General features: G+C 52.3%; 1 protein-coding gene across 3 annotated transcripts in view; it reads right to left on the bottom strand.

Annotated features, from left to right (window-relative positions):
* LOC122382084 (mediator of RNA polymerase II transcription subunit 12-like) overlaps positions 1-18,981 on the bottom strand; it is a 21,237-nt gene extending 2,256 nt beyond the window's left edge. The window contains exons 1-22 of one of the 3 annotated variants that reach the window (XM_043367003.1): positions 18,707-18,981; positions 18,344-18,445; positions 13,802-15,703; positions 13,019-13,547; positions 12,373-12,840; positions 11,983-12,159; positions 11,485-11,699; positions 9,726-9,859; positions 9,273-9,465; positions 8,697-8,959; positions 8,237-8,564; positions 7,966-8,013; positions 7,581-7,768; positions 4,025-4,154; positions 3,782-3,919; positions 3,361-3,509; positions 3,130-3,226; positions 1,656-1,805; positions 1,289-1,424; positions 851-1,019; positions 450-559; positions 90-173 (exon numbers count right to left, since the gene is read on the bottom strand). In XM_043367003.1, the coding sequence (XP_043222938.1) occupies positions 90-173; positions 450-559; positions 851-1,019; positions 1,289-1,424; positions 1,656-1,805; positions 3,130-3,226; positions 3,361-3,509; positions 3,782-3,919; positions 4,025-4,154; positions 7,581-7,768; positions 7,966-8,013; positions 8,237-8,564; positions 8,697-8,959; positions 9,273-9,465; positions 9,726-9,859; positions 11,485-11,699; positions 11,983-12,159; positions 12,373-12,840; positions 13,019-13,547; positions 13,802-15,703; positions 18,344-18,445; positions 18,707-18,799 (5,803 nt within the window). In that variant the 5' untranslated portion in view covers positions 18,800-18,981. The remainder of the gene's footprint in view (positions 1-89; positions 174-449; positions 560-850; positions 1,020-1,288; positions 1,425-1,655; positions 1,806-3,129; positions 3,227-3,360; positions 3,510-3,781; positions 3,920-4,024; positions 4,155-7,580; positions 7,769-7,965; positions 8,014-8,236; positions 8,565-8,696; positions 8,960-9,272; positions 9,466-9,725; positions 9,860-11,484; positions 11,700-11,982; positions 12,160-12,372; positions 12,841-13,018; positions 13,548-13,801; positions 15,704-18,343; positions 18,446-18,706) is intronic. The other 2 variants (XM_043367002.1, XM_043367001.1) reach the window with 2 other exon arrangements.

The raw sequence follows: 18,981 nt of genomic DNA, 5'->3' as shown, positions 1-18,981 counted from the left end.
ACCACTCACCGTTTGGGTTTCCCTGAGTCATGAGCTGGTTACCACTCACCGTTTGGGTTTCCCTGAGTCATGAGCTGGTTACCACTCACCGTTTGGGTTTCCCTGAGTCATGAGCTGGCTCGGCTGGCCCTGTTGCTGCGCCATGTAGGCAGGGTTGTAGCCGGGGTTCATCCCTGGTGGATCACCACACGCAAATTGTCAGACAAAGGTAAAGCCACAAGTTCATATTTACTAATAGTTGTCATGAATCACGGTTGAAACATGTGTTGATCAGATCATTTGCCGATCGAGTCAAATAACAAAACCTTCAAGTACCGTCAAATTAAGCCTTTAGCTGAGCCATATACACGGGGAGCTTCACAACCTAGTTCTGACACTAACAAACACCCAGCGACCCCACGGGTGAACCCCAGTAGGCTCCCCGTGTGTCCCGGCAGGCGGCCACTGACCTTGGTACATGGTCTGCGGCATGGTGGGCCCCGGTCCGGACGGCGGGCCCGGCATCTGACGCGGCGCGTACACGGGCCCTCCCGGGTGCTGGACGCGAATCTGGTCCCTGCTGAGGACAGCACACAGTATCATCAGTTGGGACAGCGCTGCGGGGAAGAAAGGGGGGAGCAGAGATTGCCGAGCAGAGTGACTAGAACCCATCGATACGGGGCTAGCTTCGTAGGGACAACAAAACCCAAAGGTCAATCAGGTCAAAGAAACCGTGAGATGGTTGAAGATCCCACCACGGTACTCAGACACAACTTTCGCCAAGACATGCTTGACAGTAGAGTCAGAGACAGATTAATTCCGGCCGTAATAAGTAGCTCCCTCCCTCCCTCGTCCCCGGGTCTAGCCGCACCTCATCATCTGCTGCTGCCGGAGCAGCTGCTGCTTGTCCTGCATGCTCGGGTGCATGCTGGGGTAGCCCGGCTGCGGCTGCGGCTGCATGAAGCCGCCCGGCTGTCGGTTGCGCAGCATTGTCGTCAGCGCCATCTTGCTGGCCGACGAGGGGAACCGCTGGCCGCCCGCTGACGAGAGGTTAGGTCAGGTCAGGTCAGGTCATCACGGGACCGGAGAGCCAAGATCAACACTCCGTAGTCTAGCCGTGACCAACCAGGGACGGGTTTTCAGTGGTGCGCCATCAGGACTCACGGCAGAAAGAATACGAGATGCAATTTACACGACTGTTTGCTGTGGAAGCGGCTCAAAAACTTAATTTAGTCCTATGGGCGACAATTTCTCAGGATACACATGATTCATCACAGCTCTGCAGTGATGGCTGTCGCCCGGAGCTCACCTGCGCCGATGGCCTGCTGCTGGTGGTAGTAGGGCGCCGGCGGTCCCTGCGGCCCCTGCTGAGGCGGGAACCACTGCTGCTCGGCCGCGTACATGCCGCCGCCAGGACCGTACTGAGCCATGCCAGGCATCGGCGGCTGGCGACACAGGCCGAAGACAACATATCGATCAACTGTGGGGTCAATGGCACGGGATGGGGAGCTACTACACGAGCCTAGACAGGACACAATGCTGACTGAACGTCCCCGGCGGTGCGACTCACGCCAAATAGCGGCACGCAGCGGCGAACAAGCTCATCGTCTCAGAAAGCTAGCTCAATGTCAAGCCACAATCCTCAGCCCAGCGGCGGCCAAGATGACGGCGCTCACCGTGTTCATGCGCGGCGCCATGATGCCTGAGTTGCTGAGCTGCCGGTTGGCGCGCTCGCGCTTTTTGCGCGTTCCGCTGCCGCGCGCTCTTTTGGCACCGCCCCGCGGCGAGTCGCAGCTGGGCACCTCTGCCACTTTGGTCTCCTCTTTCTGCGGGTCAGACGCGGGGGTTGGACGGCGCGACTACACACATACATGACGTCATACATGACGTCATGTGAGGTCACGGGCAGCAGGCGAGACGGTGAGGCATGCAACGCGTTTGTGGACGACACAAAAACGAGTCAATTTATAAAGAGATGAGTCATGGAACGCCCAAGAGATATTGACTTCGTCGAAACTTGCCCATGTTAGTTGAAATGCCATTGAGAAATGTTGAGAAACGTGCCTGGGAAATGTTGAAAAGAAAAACTCCAGTCGAGAAATGTGTAGGTGCTTTGACCACAATAAACATGGGATAGAGTAGAGCAACAGCGGAAAACTTTCAGGAACAATTGCCACGAGAAATTGTTATAGACATTGAAAGGCACGAAAAAGTTTCAAACTCGCGATTACTGCGGCCTGAATATTTTTTTTTTCTTAATAAGTAGAAAGTCTTGTCAGCCCCGTGCTGAAAAATAAACTATAATAAAGAATGAATGCAATGCAGCGTCCCTGTGGACATCGTATTTAGCATCGTATCCAGTGAGCATAAAACATAGTCGCCATCTCAAGCAGAAGGGCAAGCGAAGCAAAGCCATGAAGCGAAGCTGGACCTCTAAATCACAAATGACTTATTTGTGTCACAGCACTGTAAAAAGTGACCATTAGGGACACACACATTTAGACTACACCAAATACCTGCGGCTTGGGAGGAAAGACCTGATGGAAAAAGTCACATTTGAAGTTTGAACGGTTTCAATACCGTTATGTCTTTCTAAACCCAAACGAACTATGCCTTCGACTGAACTAGAGACACTAACCAACAATAATATTGCTAGTCCGTGTCTTTAACAAGATATTATTTATGCACTACAGACGTGAGCTATTTAAGCAAAAGAGACATTAGCTTCATTACATACGCTACACTAGGGTTACTGCGATGTGCGTATTAAATATCAGCTGACTGCGGATAGTTAACGAAGCTATTATAGCTAGTTAAACTAGCTGTCTGGCATACAATTGGTACAGATGACACACCTCGCTAGTCGCTAACAATGCCGGGGCAAGCTGTCATATTAAGGCCTGCCCGGGCTTCCACTCTAATAGAAAGTAGAAACTGAAAAAAGAGCTACTGTTTTGTGACCCGACACTACGCTACGTGTGTTTGCATCGTTGACACTAGACGTTAATAATTACTGCTAGACCTGGATAAGTCTATGGCACTGAACATCACTGCCTCCAAAACTAGCCTCATTCCATCGTCCTACCCCATGGCTTCCTTTCCCTACCTCCAATACCGGCACCCCCGTGCCCTGTGTCCGTCCCGGCGTACCTGTTTCTCTGGAATGGGTTCCAGCTCCTCGGGCGGCAGGGGCGGCCGTTCCAGGTAGTACGTGTCAGACTTGATCATCGCCTGGTGCTGGTGGAACCTGGCCAAGAGCAGATAGGAGGTAAATAGAGTCCCGGTGCCATACAGTTCGGACCAAGATATGACTGATGCCTCGAATGAGAATGAACATAAAACAGTAAAACGAATACACACATACGCGGCTAAATTACTGACCTCATCATTTTGAAGACCTCCTCGTACTTGCTGATGGTGCGCTCGAGTCGGATGGCGCCGAACCAGGACCAGCTGAGGGGCGCCGGGTTGCGGTGTCCCTCGAGCAGGTCCCACGGAGACACCTTCTGTTTGTCCACCAGGATCAGACCCTGCGCGCGGCACGACACCACCGGTCAGGGCGGCGAACTCAGTCGTCAGACGGAGCCGGCGGGTCACAGCGCTGACAAGACGGCGGCAGAGATTCCAACATACCATGGCTGTTCATTGGGAGCCTTCCTCGGGTTACTCTCCCGTCTTCTGTCTCCGACCCTCTAATCACTCCCCAGTCCAGCCCACGCCAACTCTAGTTGTATGCCACAACTGAGTATTGATCCCCCGTGTCACGTCCCCTTCAGTCATTCCGGCTCGCTCAGCGTCTCACCCGTCTTTTCTCGAAGCTCTCGAAGCCCGGCGGCGGCGCCGACTTGAGCTCACAGTTGACGACCTCCACGGTCTTCTTTGGGATGGGCAGGAACTGTCGCAGGTACTGGATGGACACGCCGCGACGGTCTCCCAGCTCCTGAGAACACACGGGTCAGGGACGGTCAAATGTGGATATTGGACACAGTAAAAGATTGATCACATGTTGATGTGATAACTGATATCAAGTGCCGACAGGACGCACCTTTCGCAGTTTTTTGGCGAGCGTCTGGTAGTGTCGCTTGTTCTCCTCCGGTTTCTCGGCCTGCGCGTCCCCAACGACGGCAGAGTGGATCAGCGTGGCCACCATGTCCAACACGGTGGTGTACAGGTCACTGTGGGACATAATATAGTGACGTCAGTCATCATGTCCAATACGGTGGTGTACAAGTCACTGTGAGACATAATATAGTGACGTCAGAGCCACCATGTCCAACACGGTGGTGTACAAGTCACTGTGGGACATAATATAGTGACGTCATACCTACCATGTCCAACACGGTGGTGTACAAGTCACTGTGAGACATAATATAGTGACGTCAGAGCCACTATGTCCAACATGGTGGTGTACAAGTCACTGTGGGACATAATATAGTGACGTCATACCTACCATGTCCAACATGGTGGTGTACAAGTCACTGTGGGACATAATATAGTGACGTCAGAGCCATCATGTCCAACACGGTGGTGTACAAGTCACTGTGGGACATAATATAGTGACGTCAGTCATCATGTCCAACACGGTGGTGTACAAGTCACTGTGGGACATAATATAGTGACGTCAGTCATCATGTCCAATACGGTGGTGTACAAGTCACTGTGAGACATAATATAGTGACGTCAGAGCCACCATGTCCAACACGGTGGTGTACAAGTCACTGTGGGACATAATATAGTGACGTCATACCTACCATGTCCAACACGGTGGTGTACAAGTCACTGTGGGACATAATATAGTGACGTCAGAGCCATCATGTCCAACACGGTGGTGTACAAGTCACTGTGGGGCATAATATAGTGACGTCAGTCATCATGTCCAATACGGTGGTGTACAAGTCACTGTGAGACATAATATAGTGACGTCAGAGCCACCATGTCCAACACGGTGGTGTACAAGTCACTGTGGGACATAATATAGTGACGTCATACCTACCATGTCCAACACGGTGGTGTACAAGTCACTGTGGGACATAATATAGTGACGTCAGTCATCATGTCCAATACGGTGGTGTACAAGTCACTGTAAGACATAATATAGTGACGTCAGAGCCATCATGTCCAACACGGTGGTGTACAGTATGTCTAAAAAGTATGTCCCCTGGTTTGGCTCTCCCACAGGAGGCGAATCGGTAACTTGGCTGAATCCCAGTTGCGGCACCCGGCCGCCAGGGTCGCTGCCGCGCGAGCGGCCTTGACCGCTCGCATGTCATTGGCAGTTCGGTCCCTCCCCATCTATACAGAGGTGGGGAGGGGAGAAGAGGGGAAGAGAGGGGAGGGAGCGGCATCCGCTCGGCACTGGGCGATACCTGGCTGACCCCGCGCTCCCTCGCTGACCTCCGTCCTGCCCTCAGGCGAAGACCGACTTCCTCGGCCCGTAGCGGCCGAGCGGAAAACCGAGCTCGCAGGGCGCGACTCCATTGGCCCAATCTTATAAATGGAATGCTGTCGTATTCACGGCATTAGATAATATTAATAGTGATACCAGCAGTGGATGTCGTAAAATACAGTCCAAAACAAACGAAAGCACACGATTGACGCATAATGCGCCCTCCCATTCAAATAAGCCCGCCCACTTCAATAGATGGTGTAGTTTCTTAGGGCGTAAAAGATGCAAAACACTACCAAACTTTTTTTAGCTCGGCCACTGGGACCGTCAATATACAATTGACTGAAATGCATGAAAACCATTTTGCATTTAATAGCCGTTTCCAGCACCCAAACTTTAGCCAGTGACGCCCTGTCCATTCTAAAGCGTTTATAAGATTGGTCCCAGCACCCGATTTGATATGAGGAAGTCGTTTAAAAAGCATCTTATCTCTTACCAATTTATTTATTATGGCCACTTTTACAGGACGTCTATAGAGCTTTGACTTTTACATTTCTTCCTCGTTCAGGAGCAACGTTTTAACCCTCACCGGACTGGTTTTCTGAATACCGAGGGGGCGTTGGGGGGTTGGAAGTGAGGGAACAACCCCCTTTGCCGATTCGCCCCTTAATGAGCTAGAGCCTCACGAAAGAAACGATCGTGCGCGTCGTTACGAAATGCAGCGATTGGTCTCCGATTTTAAGGACTAGGATCAGCCGATGACTTCTGAGGTTAGGTCAAGTGGCCCAAGGCACAGGTTCGGTGTTTGGTAAATAACTTCGCTAAACATGATCGCAGATCCGCGATTTTAGCAGCATCGTGTTTGTCTAGCTCAGGCGTGTCGAATGGTATACTTTTTCTTCGGGTGAGATCAAGTTAAGGTGTTAACCTCGGGTCAAGGTCAGGTCATAGCCCGTCAGGTCACGAAGCTGGTCAAATCATAGAGATCTTATATACAATTTAATTTCGGATAGTTTAATTCAAGTCGGTATGAATCCGACTTGACAATTTACTAGGTGGGTTTTGCAGCGCTATTACTTCGGCATGTAATTATAAATCATTGCTAATTTCGATCCGGATGTCGTTATTCAATGCTGGCTTTTGCGCCCTCAGAAAAGTTTATAGTCATGAAGGCTTGCATTGACCCATACTTTCCATTTTTCAGCGACATTATTCGCCGTAGTTGACCAGGTATTTTTCTTCAGCTCTCCCCCGAATCATTTGGCTTAGACCCATGGCGTATCACCCGTGCATCGCAAGACGCACCTACCACACACAAGTTCACGATCCCCACGAACCCACATCAGCGTCCGTTCGCTTGGTGTGTGACCCCTTGACCTTTGGCCGCGACAACTGCCAGCTTGCCGGAGTACCCCTCCCTGCACGCGCTGCCCCGCCCGCTCCCCTCCCTCTCTCCCTCCCCCGCCCCCCCCCCCCGGGGTCGGTTGGTTGGTTGGTTTGGGTTAAGCACCACATCCAGTGGACCAAGGTGCTAACCGGAACTCTCACGCTGTTCCAAGCGGTCAGGTAGCGGCAATGCCACGTGCATCGCCCGGGAATCGAACCCGGATGGCCGAATCTAGAGGCAAGTATCTTACCCCTAGACCGGAATGCTCCCCTCCCCCCGGGGTCGTGTCACGAAGGTTCGGGCTTACGCTACTACCGGCCGCTGCGCAGCTGTCACCTAGCGCTTGGGAATGTGTGGTCTGGTGCGGATTCAGCCAACTACCGGCTCGCGACACCAGCGCCACGTAGTGGCGACGGTACATTCTTTTTAGACATACTGTACAAGTCACTGTGGGACATAATATAGTGACGTCATACCCACCATGTCCAGCACGGTGGTGTACAAGTCACTGTGGGACATAATATAGTGACGTCATACCTACCATGTCCAACACGGTGGTGTACAAGTCACTGTGGGACATAATATAGTGACGTCATAGCCATCATGTCCAACACGGTAGTGCACAAGTCACTGTGGGACATAATATAGTGACGTCAGAGTTATCATGTCCAACACGGTGGTACGCGTAATGTTCAGTTGAAAGAGCGACATTACAAATAACCCAACCTAATCTCAATCTCGACCAGGCCAGCAGTCTTCCACACTTCCGTCCATCCCAAATCCGCCCACCGCTCCCATCTCGCCCCCCTCCCCGGGTCGGCCACCGACCTGTTGTTGTACAGCGTGACCACGCCGTTGGTGACCAGCTGAGCGAGCAGCAGCACCCAGGTGTCGGTCATGCTCAGGTTACCCCGCTGGATGGCGTCGAACACACCGCCCAGCAGACTGAACCGCAGGTGCAGCGCGCTGTGCACGTGCGCACCCGTCTTGTTCTCGTCCGGAAACACAGTCTCCTTCTGCGGCGGGAGGAGACAGGAAATGAATGGGGGGGGGGGTGATCGTGGGACCATGGTGGTGATCGTGGGACCATACCGCAGGCGGGACAGTGACTTCACCGTAAAAAAGTTAATGTCAATAGCTGCTGCTATTGCAAACCAGGTTAAATCCGCAAGTAAGAATATTACAGAGCCAAGTGTTAGGTGTTTTAGTTCACCTTATTATTGTCGGCTGTTTTCCTCTTCTCATCCTTATCTTTCGGCTCCTGAAACGAGGAGACAGCAATGATACAACCAAACATGATAACTGAAAGTGACAAACAATCTCGCCAAATCAGCTTCGAAGAAGAGAAACACGAAATGTGATATAGGAACGCTCCAGCTTTTAAAATCCTAAAATGGCTACTGCTCAGCGGAACCACACAAAGTAGCGTTCATTTACTTCTCGCTCCAACCAGCCTTCTTTTATCAGTTCACCGCGTCACTCACGTCCTTTCCGTCCCTGCTGATGAACTGCTGGAACTGGACCTGCAGCGACGACACCAGGTCGTCTCGCTGCTCCTCCTGGCCGCGCACACAGCTCAGCACCAGCTGCTTGAACGGCTGGTGGGCCGACGGGCCCGGAGGCGGCGTCGGCGGACCGGCCGACCCGGCGCCCGAGCCGCCGCCGGCCTGCGAGGAGCTCTTCTTGACCCAGCCGGCCGACTCGAGCACCTGGGTGGCCGCCTGGAGGATGCAGGCCTGCGCGTCGGCCGGCAGCTTGGCTACCAGCGGCGGGACCAGCCACACGAACGACGGCCGCTCGTCGCCGCCGGCGCTGGGGAGGGAAGGGGGAGACAGCTTCTTAGAGGAGCGACGGTTCAAACGGGACAGGACTGGGCAGACAAGAGCCGCGGGCGACATCACAAATTATGAGGCACTTCTTACCAAAAGAAGTTGTATCACTCACCTGCTATGTATTCGTTGCGACCCTTCCCCTCCTTGGAATGCGTCTATGGTTGCCTTGGCCAGCGTGTGCAGCCACTGACTGTGCCTCTCGGTGCTCAGCTTGGCCTGCTGGTAGAGCAGACGCAGGTCCAGCAGCGCCACGCGCATGGTCCACTGGTCGAGCGTCTCCAGTATGCGACTGCACACCTGTCGGTCGCCCGGCGAGTCGTCCACGTAGAAGGCGTGGTTGTCCGGGTGGACGATCATGTGGAACAGCCGGCGCGCCTGGTGGAATGGCGTGGAACATTAGCTGCTGCTGGTGGACATTATGTAAAACAAATGGAATATGAAATGTTTTTTTTTTTTTAAGTTGGGGGGTGTCGCGTCATAGCCAATTAGATGGTCAAGGCGTGGGGCGTAAATGTGTACACTTTTTGTGATAAGTAGGACATCGGTGTAACTGCAACTTCAAGTCAAATATATCACATTTTTAAAATATTCTGTTTTCATGGAAAAACATTGGTGGAAGAAGATCAGAGCGATGTTGGCTTCCGATCAGATCACCAGCCCAGCCGGGCACCCCGCCTCTCGGACCGACCTGCTCGGGTGACAGTACCCGGTCCATCAGGCCAATGTCGTCCCACTCGGCCGGGTGCGTCTTCTCCATGGACACGATCTCGTCCGGCGAGCTGAGCAGCTTCTCACGCACCCACGGCTGGCCGCAGATCTGCTTCAGCATGTGACGAGCGAACTCGGACAGGCCGGCCTTGTTCAGGCACGACGACGACCGGCTGCCGAGGGGCACGGGTCAGCTATGGTTACATACATAGGTCATATTATGTCTAATAAGGTCACCGGCAGAGGTCAACGACAGGCAACATGGAGGGAAAAGTAAGGTATTTAAATACTGAGTATTTCACTACGCATATACCTTTAACAAAAAGTTAAATCGAAAACCGATGCACTTGCGTCAATACTCTGACAGAAGTGCCATCACCCAGCCCAGTTCAAGTGCCAGCACCCCTGTCCCCCGGCCAACCACCGTCCGTACCCGATATCGTCTGGCTCGCCGTGGTGGTCCGAGGTGCCCAAGATGGCGCTGATGCTCAGTTCACCGCTGCCGCCCTTGCCCTCCGGGCGGCCGGAGCCGTCACCCACGGTGGGATCCACCAGGAAGATAATCGCCTAGAAAGCGCACAAAGCATTGTCAAATACTCATGGCACAGCCAACACAAGTTACTGTTGAGCCGAAAGTTTTACGGTGTTAGGTAAGCGAGCTGAAGGATTAGCGGTGTACAAATCAGTGATTGTTAATCGTCGTACATATTTTATCCCATTATTTTAACATGATTGCCATGAAGAAGTGCGCACAAACTTTGCTGAGAAAAGAGCAAAGAATACTTCCATTGTTAACCAAAATAATTTTTCCAGAATAGCGCATTATTCTTAACCCGCGCCGGGCCGGGGGGGGGGGGTGTTTGAACACACCCCTCCCCTGCGGTTTTTCGCAGATTTCTAAAAAACGGCGGCGCGCACACCTGTTCGTGAATCTTTTCCGCACATGTTGTGAAAATTTCAGACTCAGGTCGCCTTAGGTCAGGTCACCAGGTCACGCCAAGTGACTTCACCTTAGAAAAAAAAGAATGCCCGTCCTAGCTACACCGATTGATCGAATGCCTGGAAACTTTCAGCGTTTGATTAGAGCAACATTATCTATAAAATGTGTCTCGGAATTTTGATATCGGTGACCTAAGGTCAGGTCAATTTTGCGGCCTCCCCATTATAAGTCAATGGGAGAAAATTGAAAAGCGTCTGTTTTGCACGAACGCTATTCTAGACACCCTCAAACATCGAGATGTAGGTAAAATGGACACACTGAACCGGAAAATGGCAACTGTGACCCCTCGTTATGTCCCCGAGGTCATCTCAGGTCAAGAACATAATGTAACAGTTTTTCGCTCATAACTTCTGATAGAGGCGTGATAGAGCCCTGAAAACGCCTTAGATGTGTTTGGCTCGACGTTGCGGATCGACTGATATGCAACATGACCTTTTCCGGTCAGGTCATGACCTTGACCTGCGGTCAAATTTTCAAGATGACCTTTCAAGGTCAACTTATAGTTCATTCGACGCGTCTCGACGAGAGGAACACGATGCTGGCAAAAGTAATGTCATGGCTCTTTTGAGTCAATAGTGATTGCCGAAAAAAATGCTTTTCGTAAAAACGGCCATTTTTGGAGTTTTTGCCCTCTGGAGGCTAAACCGTTGAAAACCTGAGAACATTACTCAGAAAGGTCTGCAAAAGGGCTATCGAATGCGCTTTTCCTCGGCGCTGTAGCTCTATCAGTTCCCGAGATAGCCGTTGGCAGTTTCCAAAATGTTGAAACAGTCAACATTTTACCTTTGGTGACCTCTGGTGACCTGACCTTTGACCTGACCCAAAAAATGACCAGGTGTTTTCGTCTTTATTTTGGACGTTCTTTCGATTGCCGCTTACCGCGTGTCGCTACGTGGCCCAGGAGCCGAGTTAGAAGGGGGGGGGGTGTTCAGACACCCCCCCCGGCCCGGCACGGAATCTCAGAGCACCGGCCCGGCGCGGGTTAATGTGTGCTACGATAGCATTGAAGATATACAGTATCATTTAGCACAAAAAGCGCAAAGCTATGACTCTTTCTTGCGCCATATAAATGATTTCAAACATAATTTAATCATACTATGCGGAAACGAGTGGTACACCCCGACAAACAAACGGAACGTTACTCAAAAGACGATATGACATCTTATTCATCCAGCGGGGTTTGTCCACGGACCTTGAGACCGAAAAGCAGCGCCGGCACGAGCAGGTTGTCCTGGGTGGCCATCAGCAGGTGCCTGTCGCAGCTGTACTTGAGGCTGCACGGCTGTCCGTCCGAGGGCACCGTGCCGCCGGCGGTCGTGTCGTACCAGCTGGGCTGCGGCTGCTCCGAGGAGATCCACAGGTGGCCAAACAGCCGTAGCATCAGACGAGCGCCCGGCTCTCGCTTACCTGCCAGGAAACAGGGGTACACTGAGGAGACACCGGCGGTGCGCAGCTGGAGCAGTGAGAGAATATGATGCGAACACATCTGCCTCACAGCTTCAGTTGAAGAAACGGTGCATAAAGAATACTGCGTTCATCTACATCCCAAGGAATAATTATCCCATCACAAAAAGCTCCCTCCAGCAATAGTACCAAAGGCCTATCAAGGATTTTAAGATGCAGCAATGATACAAACTATTTCGGCTCAACGCTTCCAACAGTCCCGCCCCGGCCCGCCGGCGTCACTCACTGATGAGACACTCGGCGCCGAACCGAATGATGTCCTCCATGTAGATGCAGTGCCGGGCGGCCAGCACGGTCATAAAGAGCGCCAGACTGCGGTGAGTGGAGGCGGCAGTCATGTCCACGGCCGCCAGAACGTCCAGCCAGCTGTCAGAGCCGCGGCCGCTGGCCGCGTACAACATGTCTGCGAGAGGACGAGGAGGGCAGATGTCATGACTCATAATAAGAATGAAGTCTACCGTTGCATTAAATGCGAGCCAAATTGAAACGAAGGTCATCAAATGGAATAAAATTTCACGCAGTGAAAGGCAGCACAGCAGCAACTGTTTTAAAAGTTACCAAGCTATGAAAAATGTTAAAGAGATGCCACGTTAATATTTATCCCTCGGGCACTCACCGAGCCACTCTGGCGAGAGGGCGTTACAGCGCGCCGTCGCCTCGGCCGCCAGCACGGCCAGGTCGTTGAGCCGCTCGCTGTCGGCCGTGCTGCACGCCTCGATCACCACGTTGCACACGAAGCTGTAGCGGTTGGCGCCGCTCTCGTTGAGCGCTCGCACCGCCGACGGCTCGATGGGCCGCGTCGGCGCCGTCAGGTACTCGGCCATGAAGGCGGCGTTGCGGCTGAACGACGCGCCGCTCGCCTTCAGCGGCGTGTTGAACAGCTGCTTCAGCTTCTGGTAGGCGTTGCTGAAGCTCTCGAAGCGCGCCTCGTAGTGCTTGGACTTGAGGAAGCTGCAGTTGCTGTAGAGGTGCACCAGGTGCGCCAGGATGCAGCGCTCGGCGGAGGAGCAGTCGGTGTGGTTCCTCACGTGCTTCACCACCTTGCAGAGGCCTTCGAAGATGGAGGCCGTCTGGTCCTGCGATACTGCCAACGACACATAATGAACAAATAGTCAAAGGAAGGATAAGCACAGTAAGTATCCTTCAAAACAGGAAATAAACCAAATCCCAAAAACCATTGCCAACATACGTCACCAATCAGTTCCCTCCACTCTCCAGCATCAAAACAGACTTCCATTAGTTCAGTTCCATAGCGTACTCACATATGAGGGTGCTGTGGTAGCGCCGGCACGCGCCGACGATATAGAGCGCCATCGAGGTGGCGAACGTGCCGGCGCGCACCGAGTTCTTGCTGTGCAGCTGTCCCTCCACGTCGGGCAGTTCGCGCAGCATGTTGACGCAGCTGTCGAGCAGGTCCCGGATGTTCATCGCCAGCTCCATCAGGTCGAACAGGAAGCTGACGTGCTCCACCACCGGCAGGTAGTTGGAGCTGCCGGCGGCGAAGGCGGCCAGCATCTCCACCACCTGGGTGGCGCACTGGTGCGTCACCTGGTGCTGGTCGAAGAACGAGAGCGCCTGGAACCGCTGCACCACCGCCTCGAACGGAAACTCGCCGCGGCTCTGGCGCTTCACCTTGCCGCCCTCGGACACGTCGATCGAGAGCTTCTTCCCGAACAGCTTCATGATCTCCTTGCTGGTCTTTTTGACGGCGTGGCGCGCCTCATCACGCGCCCGCTTGACGCCGAACAACAGGATGTGACGCTGCTTGTCGTCGTCTGTGTACGCGTCGTCCTGCCGAGAAAGGGAACCGTTAACTGCGGTCTGCGATAGAAGAGAAAGATGGAAGTAGGAATGGTAACAATCTATGACGCACCAATGCCAATGACATCCGGGCAATTGGGGCATTCATTTAACCACTTACCACAGAACAGATAACACTACTTGACGAGAACAAGAAAATGACCGTTTCATGATTGAGCAAAAGTAAAAAAGACGTATTTCCGGACCATTTCCCATCTCCCTGCTCGTCAGTGCCAACGTCCTACCTGCGGCAGCGGGAAGTGAGTGGTGTAAATCAGGTGTCGGTTCCGCCTCCGCCCCTCCAGCTTCTCCGAGTGACCGCCGCCCAGCGAGAACGCCTCTCGCGGACTGTCCGGGTTGTCCATGTCGGCGTTGGTCGACTTGATGTGCTGCACCAGCTTGTCCAAGTCGTCGTCAATGTCCAGCTTGTCGTCGTCGTAGTGCTCGGGACGCGCGAAGGCGGCCGCCGACTGGGCCGGACTGGCCGGGTTGGTGCGCAGCTCGCCGCGCGAGATAAGCGTTCGTAGGTACTGGTCGTGCGAGAACACGTCGTGTCGGGTCAGCTCCAGAAAGAGCAGCACCAGACTGGCGAACGCCGGCCGGCTGCGGCCGCCCAGACCCACCGAGTCCAGCACCGGCGCCGACGTGTCCAGGAAGCGGAACAACAGGCTCTGGTAGATGTAAGCCGGGTACGAGCCCGAGCACACCGACTCGCGGTCGTCGCCGTCGCCCTCGGACGCCGTCAGCTCGGCCTGGCGTTTCTCCAGCAGCATGGCCACCGCCGGCGCTCGGTGCTCGCCCAGCCGCTGCGCCGACACGGCCCACTCGCACAACAGCTGAACGATCGCGTCGTCCGACGGCGCGCCCTCGGACGCGTCCCGGCTCGCCGGCGGAAAGATGCGCGCGTACAGCGTGTCGAAACTGTTGGCGTCGTCGGCGCGGTGCCACTTGTGCTGGTCGAGCGCGTCCAGGGCGGCCAGCACGCGGCCCACCGTCAGCTCGGTGGCCGTCTGTACGGACCAGCGCAGGTCCGAGGCGCGGCTCCGCTCCAGCACGTCGTCCTCGACCCGGCGCAGCCGCTGGCGCCACTCGGCGTTGGCGGCGCTCGGCGGCAGCGGCAGGCCCGACGGCAGGCACGGCAGCAGGTCCAGCGGCGAGCCGCCCAGCGGAGAGCTGCTCGGCGGTGCGCCCTTGCCGTCGCCCAGACAGTTCCACACCAGCGCCGTCGGGTTCTTGTAGAGGATCGTCTGCAGCACCGAGCTCAGACCGTACACGATGCTCTCGTAGAAGTTGCAGTTGACCAGTCGGATGAAGGCGGCCACCAGCGGGTTGCTGTGCACGGGCTGCGCCGGCGGCGGCGGCGGAGCGCCGCCCTCCGCGCCAAACACCGGACTCTGCGGCCGCCCTTCGGACGCCTCCATCTCGGCGATCATGTAGTTGAGCTTCTTGCACGAGTAGTAGGCCAGCTTGCGCGCCAGCAGCTCGGAGCGCGTGAACTCGCTGACGTACTGCAGCAGCAGCGGCACCACCAGCTTCAGCAGGCCGTCGTCGTGGGCGCGCGCCCGGAACACGTCCAGCACCCACTCGAGGAACGTCTCTCGGTCGAGCAGGCCCTGCTCGTACATGACGCCGGCCAGCTGCGTGCCGTACTGCCACTGGCGCAGCGCCACCTTCTGCTCCTCGGACGAGCCGCCGCCCAGCGGCGAGAAGCCCGACACGGGCGGCGTCCACGAGTAGTGCTCCTCCAGGCGCGCCAGCTGCTCCTTCAGGAACCGCTCCAACGTGTGCGTCCACTCCTGGGTCTGGTCGGGCAGCTGCCGCTTCGACTTGTTCTTCGTCTCGGCCACGGCCATGTAGTAGGCCGACGACATCTTGATGAGCCAGCAGGCGCGCACCGTCGGCACCGAGTAGTCGCACAGCTTGCTCAGAATCTCGTCCTTTTTGTTGAAGATGGGTACCTTCTTGGCCAGCACTGTCAACGGTTTGTTGCCCACCAGGTCCTTCAGCCATATCTCGGCCGCTTTGGGCCTGGTGGGTACCGGCCAGTAGTTGTCTCGGTGGGAGATCGGCTGTTTCTTTTTACCAGTCTCCGGGAGTGTGTTGATCTCGATCTTCTTCAAAAGCACCGCCGAGAAGTTCTCCAGCATCTGGGGAAACAGAAACATTAATAATTAGGTAGTGGTTACACCAGCTTAATTATATTGATAACAAATAGATCAATTTAGTAAGTTATTATTGCCTGAAGTGGAGTTAACATTCCACTGCCCTTTCACCAGAGTAACTGTGCCACGGACGTCACAGGGTGTGATCTTTAAATGCAGTAAGCTACTGAGGTGGTTAATATAACTTAATACACCTAGGGGAATCGTACCTCAGTTGAGAGGGTGAGAAGCTGGGCAAAATGAGTCATACATTGCCCATCCTGTCTTTTTGCCATTTAGAGAGACATTTCTGCTAACTTGTGTTTTGCACTTCTAGGCGGTAAAACCTGTTGTAACAGTATGTATGTATGTATTTACATCGTGCAATCGGTCCATGAACACATGGCTATTATGATTGACATGTCATAAAAACGGAACATCGGGATTCAGTTGCACAACTAACACACACATTCACGCACACACACTCAGCTCACATCACATTTGTACATCGCGCTACTCGTTTTGTTGTTTTGCCAGAAGATGTTTGCAGAGTTTTAGCCTGAACTCTCGCGTTCCCATGTTGTGGAAACTCGGAAACTTGGAAACTGCTATGGATATATGTAAAATTTTGACCTAAAAAGTTGATCAAATAGTGAGTTTACAGGTAGCCAGTCTAGGCTGTAAGCCAGACCGATACTACCAAAAAGAAACCTCCTATTTCAGTTTTTTATTTGGAGTTCCCTGACATGGAACTTAGAGAAAAGTATCTCAACATATGACAACACAAGAAAGGTTATAATGTCAAGCTTATATCATGCTGGTACCAAAATGAGACAGGTATCATGGAAGCAGGCACAAAGAGGGCAGTATGACAGACTTATAATGACCAGTTCCCCATAGGTAAAATGATGTTTGAAGAGGGATAAAACTATGAATGAATATCAGCATATAATTAGGTACCAGATCAGGGTCATTTGAGCCACATATTCTTAGCCATACCTCACACCTGCCAGGCCCATGTCAGTTCAAGTTTTCTAGCACAATAAGCCATAATCAAAATGGTGAATGCGAGAGGCCAGCATGTGCCCAGGAATCTGGACTGCTCTCCTCTGGCATGTGGGTATCATCAGTCCAATGTTTGAGCTTTGGGCATAGGCAGACAGAAACACTTCTTAGCTGGGAGAGACTGCTGGAGAACACACCAGTGCTTGACGGACCTGCTCCACTCTCCAGGATGCTTTGGTATCCTTAGGAGTCATGGTGCACAAATTAATAATAAATAAGCTATTCAACATCAGATGAGCCATTTCTCACTCATCACTGGTCTAGTGAGAATGATGATTAACCTTCGCCCCAGTGGGGGGGGGGGGGGGCATATGTTACCACCCTGTCGCGTTTTTTGCGTGTGAATAAAAAACCGCGGCGCGTAGCGCCGCGCCGCTTGGGGTAGCTTTTGGTACATCAATTTTGGACAATGTGTGAAATTTTTGACCCCAGGTTATGTCAGGTCAGGTCACCAGGTCAAGTTAACTGACCAAGCCTAAAAAAGTTTGCAATCATGTCCAGCCTGCAGTGTTTGTCAGAAAGGTTTGAAACTTGGTGTATTGCATGCTGTTATGGGCGCCTACAATTTGTATATCTCGGATTTTTTATATCCGTGACCTAAGGTCAGGTCAGTGGCGTGACCTTTCCATTACAAGTCAATGGAGAAAAATGAAAAAGCCTCTAGATCCGTGTGTACGCATCGGAAGTCCAAATATTTCAGAATCACAATGATTTAGTCCACTCGTGATGACCAAGGTGTCATTTTTACTGATAGCCTCTAGACAGGTCATCCAAGGTCACTTGAGGCTACAGTTTTTTGCCAATAACTCGCGATTGGAAAGAGATAGAACGCTGGGGATGGTCTCATTGTGTTTGTCTTGTTGAGACGCATCGACTGATATGCAACATGACCTTTTCCGGTAAGGTCATGACCTTGACCTGAGGTCAAATTTTCAAGTTGACCTTTCAAGGTCAAATTATAGTTCATTCGACGCGTCTCGGCGAGGGGAATACGATTCTGGCAATAGAAATGTCGTGGCTTTTTGTAGTCGAAAGTTATTGTCGAAAAACACTTTTCGTAAAACCAGCTATTTTTGGAGTCTTTGCCCTCTGGAGGCTAAACCGTTGACCTGAGGTCAATATTGATAATGACCTTTACAAAAGAAGGGTTCAAAAGCTATCGATTGCTTTTCTCTGCGTTATTCTAGCTACCATAGTTCCTGAGATAGTGGCATGTTTTCTGAAAAATATAATGACAATTGACAAATTTTGACCTTTGATGACCTCTGGTGACCCCAATATTGCTCTAAGGTGAAAAATGACTGAAATACTTTCAAGCGTACGCATTGAGAGCTATCGACTGCTTTTTACCGCGTCTTTCTAGCCCTCTTAGTTTTTTAGTTAGAGGTGGGTGGTAACATATGCCCCCCCTCACTAGGGCGAAGTTGGCTGAGACCGCCACTGGGGCGCGGGTTAATGATCAGAGGTTTAGGATAAGTAACAAAAACAGAAGAGCACAGACAAATCAACATGAACATTGTTTGTTTTTACAAACATGCCTACTGATACTGCTTTGATATTGATATGGCATGAATATTTTACCTTACTGGAGTTGATGTTGAAACTTCTTGCAGAGCCATACTCATCAGAGGTGCAGGGTGATGCATTGAAGCCTTGTTTCACACTGACTGAGGTCAGTTCATCCTGAAAAGAACAAATATGTAAGGCATTGATGCATGTCAATATCATATGATAAAAATAACAATCACACTCTATCAAACTGCAACTTAAAATAATATCTAAATCCAGCAAAGCACAAGTGAACAGCCAATTGGAAGCTGGAACAGAATGAATGATGAGAAAGAGAAGCATGACAATTTAAAACATGGTGCCTAAGTAAACTGAAAGCAGTGTTAGCCAAAACAGTAAATAAGTAAGCCAGTAAACATTTAATTCCATACATACCTCTTTCTGGTTTGGCACTTGAGGATATACATCTGGAGGGCCAAGTTTTGATTTCCGAAGAGGCTTATCTTCACAATTAACAATGTATGCCATTTTCTATGAGCAATATGGCATCAAATGGGTATTTAAATATCTGTCTTTGATTCAGCACTCAACAGTCTCAGTCTTCATTGAACACATCACATCAAGAACATTGCACAAAGGACATGACGTAAAAGCAATTGTTCAATGCCATGATCTGGTAATCCAATCCACGTGTCACACCTCAACCTAGG

The sequence above is a fragment of the Amphibalanus amphitrite genome, unplaced genomic scaffold (genome assembly GCF_019059575.1).
Source record: "Amphibalanus amphitrite isolate SeventyFive unplaced genomic scaffold, NRLGWU_Aamphi_draft 000133F_arrow, whole genome shotgun sequence".
NCBI classification, from domain to species: Eukaryota; Metazoa; Arthropoda; class Thecostraca; order Balanomorpha; family Balanidae; genus Amphibalanus; species Amphibalanus amphitrite.
This window is presented reverse-complemented; position numbering and strand designations above follow the sequence as displayed.